Genomic DNA, 2,993 nt, shown 5'->3' with positions numbered 1-2,993 from the left:
CTTTCTTTCTTTCTTTCTTTCTTTCTTTCTTTCTTTCTTTCTTTCTTTCTTAGACAGGATTTCACTATCTCTACCTAACTGGACTGTAGACCCAGTCTCAAACTCCAAGTGATCCTCCTATTGCTGAGATAAGTGTTATGCCCAGTTCACGAGACCCCCCAAGACACCACCAGGGACCCCAAATCAGATGCAAGTACATGACAGTCTTTATTCAAGCTTGAGCTTGGGCCACAAACCTTCCTGATGGAACAGGAGAGTGACCCCCAGCTCTAGGTGAAGGGGGGTTATGAAAGAAAAAATGGCAACCGTGAGTTTCAAAGCCTTGGCATTACATGAGAGGGTAAAGGAATGTTGGTCTCTTTCCCAGAGCCCAAGGGTAGGGGTCACATCACTTCAAGGACAGCGGTCAGTAGCTTTTTCCAAGGACAGCAGCTTAAAACAGAGTTTATTCTGCTACCTCAGTCCCTTCAAAAGGTGTGCACACCACTCCTGGCCTCTGTTTTTGCTTAGAGCTAGTGTCTAACTTGCCTAGGCTGGCTTTGAACTTGCCTCTCTTCCAAGTAGCAGCTGAGACTATAGGAGTTTGTAGTTACAGCCCCCTTGGCTATTTACTTTCTCGTTGAATAAAAGGCCACCTTATACTGTTTCTTGCACTTAGCACAGGCCCTTCCTGGGCACAAAATTGGGTTGGTGAAATTTAGGAGTAAGGACAGGCCCTATCCTCATGCAAGGTACCTTCTCTTACATCGCTGTATCATAAGCAGCACCAAGGCATCTGCCCTTCACATGACCCCGGCTCCTAAAAGATACTTTGATAGCTGTCACCAGGGAGAGACTGGATTTTCTCCCTGTTTATTGGTCAGTTTAGCACCTTGGAGAGAAGTCCTTGTTACTACCCGAGAGAACGAGAGCCCATTGGCCAGGACACCTCACAATGCCCTAGTAGCGCTAAGAGTTCTTGTGATTGGCTGGCGACTATTCTCCAAGAGCCTATGGCCTGGAACTGAATTTTGCTGCCTGGCACCAGGAGTCTCGGAGCTCCTTCTGACGCGGCTCCTCATTGGCTGTCGTGGTGCAAAGCCTTGGAGAATGTGCACCTAGTCCCGCTGGAGGGCGACCGCACCTAGAGCAAGGTCCAGAAGCTCGACGACGACGACGACGACGACGACGACGACGTTGTCGAGGTTGAGGAACGAAGAAGGCCTCTTGACCAGGAGAGGACTCATTTTTCCCTGAAGATCTGTTCTGTATCTCTGCTCTTGTTTCTCTTGGAGCTCCGCATCTCTGCCTGGACAGAATCCTGAAAGTAAGTCTCTCGTATGTGTGAGACCTTCTTAGGGATGGCCGAATGAGGGGGTGCCTAGCTCCTATGTCTCTGGTTATCTTCTAATTCAATTCCAATAGTTGGTCGTCTTACTAATTGGGCTTTCTGCATCCACATCTACCACACCCCCCCCATCCAAATTCCTACTCTTCAATGGTGCTGGAAATCTCGTGTTCTCAAGAATTCGGATTGAGATCCAAACGGGATTGGTGCAGAGCGTGAATCCCAGAGCGAAGATGTTCTACTATCCTAATGTGCTTCAGCGCCACACAGGCTGCTTTGCCACTATCTGGTGAGCACAGGGCTGATGGCTATGCCAGGAGCCGGGTAGTGGGATCTCACGTTGACGAGCTGTACCTGTCCCCACCCTTCCAGGCTTGCAGCAACCCGAGGCAGCCGTTTGGTGAAGCGTGAATATCTAAAAGTGAACGTGGTAAAGACCTGGTAAGATCCAGAAAAGAGGGAGGAATCTCTGGTTTGGGGCTTCCGGTTTTTTGAGTGTTGCATTGATCAGGGCTTCTTATTCTTCCAGTGAGGAAATCCTCAAATATGTGCTGGTAAGAGTGCAATCTCCGACGCCAGGGCTGCCCCGGCCCCGCTTCTCCCTCTATCTCTCTGCCCAGCTTCAGATTGGTGTGATAAGGGTCTACTTTCAACAGTGCCAGTACCTCGTGGGTAAGACTAGAGACTCTAGAGGTGAGCTAGAGCTGAAGGACCCATGGCTAGGTTGTTTATTTTACTGTTCTCACCTACAGAAGACATCCAGCATATCCTAGAGCACCTGCACCGCGCCCAGCTGCGGATTCGCATCGATATGGAGGAGGCTGACTTGTGAGGCCCTGGAACTGAGGCCACCCATACCAAGCTGCTTGGCCTCGGCCTTGTTTTGTTGTTTTAAGCATTTCCTGGGCATGCGTGCAGTGTGTGTGTGTGGGGGGCAGGGATGGGAGAGGGCATTGTATGCATGTGGGGGTCAGAGGACAACCAATAAAGTGGGCTCATTAGTTCAAATTCAGGGATGAAGTTAGGGACTGTGGGTTTACCAGCTGAGCCGTCCCACCCACCCTCAGCCTCTGTCCTTTATATCCCTTGTTTTCTCTCAGACCCAACTTGCTTCTTCCAAACTGCCTGGCCATGATGGAGACGCTGGAAGATGCCCCAGAGCCGTTTTTTGGGGCGATGTCTGTGGATCCTAGACTTCCCAGCCCTTTTGATATTCCTCAGGTAGGGTTCGCTCCCTTAGAAGCCCTCAGAAATTGTGAGACAACAGCGTAGGAGGAGTTAGTTGCTGTCTCTGTCAATCTGGAGCTGAGATTTAGGAATGAAACACTGCCACCGGTTTCCATAACAGGACAGGGAGCAAGGGGATTGCTGGGTGCAAGCAGGCAGAGCCCCAGATCTTGCTTACTTAGGGCCAACCTGATAGGATGGTTTCCCCACCAGAGGTGTTTTTCCTTCTTTCCACCATCCCCACCATCGAGACCTCCTCTCCAGCTTCACCTGGGGATGCTAAGTTTCCTTCCCTGTCTTCTCCCACTTCCCACAGTGTAGACATCACTCCAGCCCCCATTTACCACCTAAGCAGCTGGTCCTGAATGCAGACAGCATAGTGTCCAGGCATCCTTGGTACCTGGATTTAGGGGTGCACATCCCCATTCTGGTCTTGGTA

The 2,993-nt window shown here is 50.6% G+C and overlaps 1 protein-coding gene across 2 annotated transcripts in view; it reads left to right on the top strand.

Moving 5' to 3' along the window:
• The first annotated feature begins 6 nt into the window (after positions 1-6).
• Positions 7-2,993, top strand: part of Rec8 (REC8 meiotic recombination protein) — an 8,159-nt gene continuing 5,172 nt past the window's right edge. The window contains exons 1-6 of one of the 2 annotated variants that reach the window (XM_028787387.1): positions 7-1,306; positions 1,506-1,616; positions 1,700-1,768; positions 1,857-1,999; positions 2,080-2,155; positions 2,428-2,548. In XM_028787387.1, coding sequence (XP_028643220.1) covers positions 1,561-1,616; positions 1,700-1,768; positions 1,857-1,999; positions 2,080-2,155; positions 2,428-2,548 — 465 coding nt within the window. In that variant the 5' untranslated portion in view covers positions 7-1,306; positions 1,506-1,560. Of the gene's footprint in view, positions 1,307-1,505; positions 1,617-1,699; positions 1,769-1,856; positions 2,000-2,079; positions 2,156-2,427; positions 2,549-2,993 lie in introns of those variants that run through there. The other variant, XM_028787389.1, reaches the window with a different exon arrangement.

Source organism: Grammomys surdaster, unplaced genomic scaffold (genome assembly GCF_004785775.1).
Source record: "Grammomys surdaster isolate TR1022 unplaced genomic scaffold, NIH_TR_1.0 125630, whole genome shotgun sequence".
NCBI lineage: Eukaryota > Metazoa > Chordata > Mammalia > Rodentia > Muridae > Grammomys > Grammomys surdaster.
The sequence above is the reverse complement of the archived record's forward strand: the minus strand, read 5'-3'. Positions and strand labels throughout refer to the sequence as shown.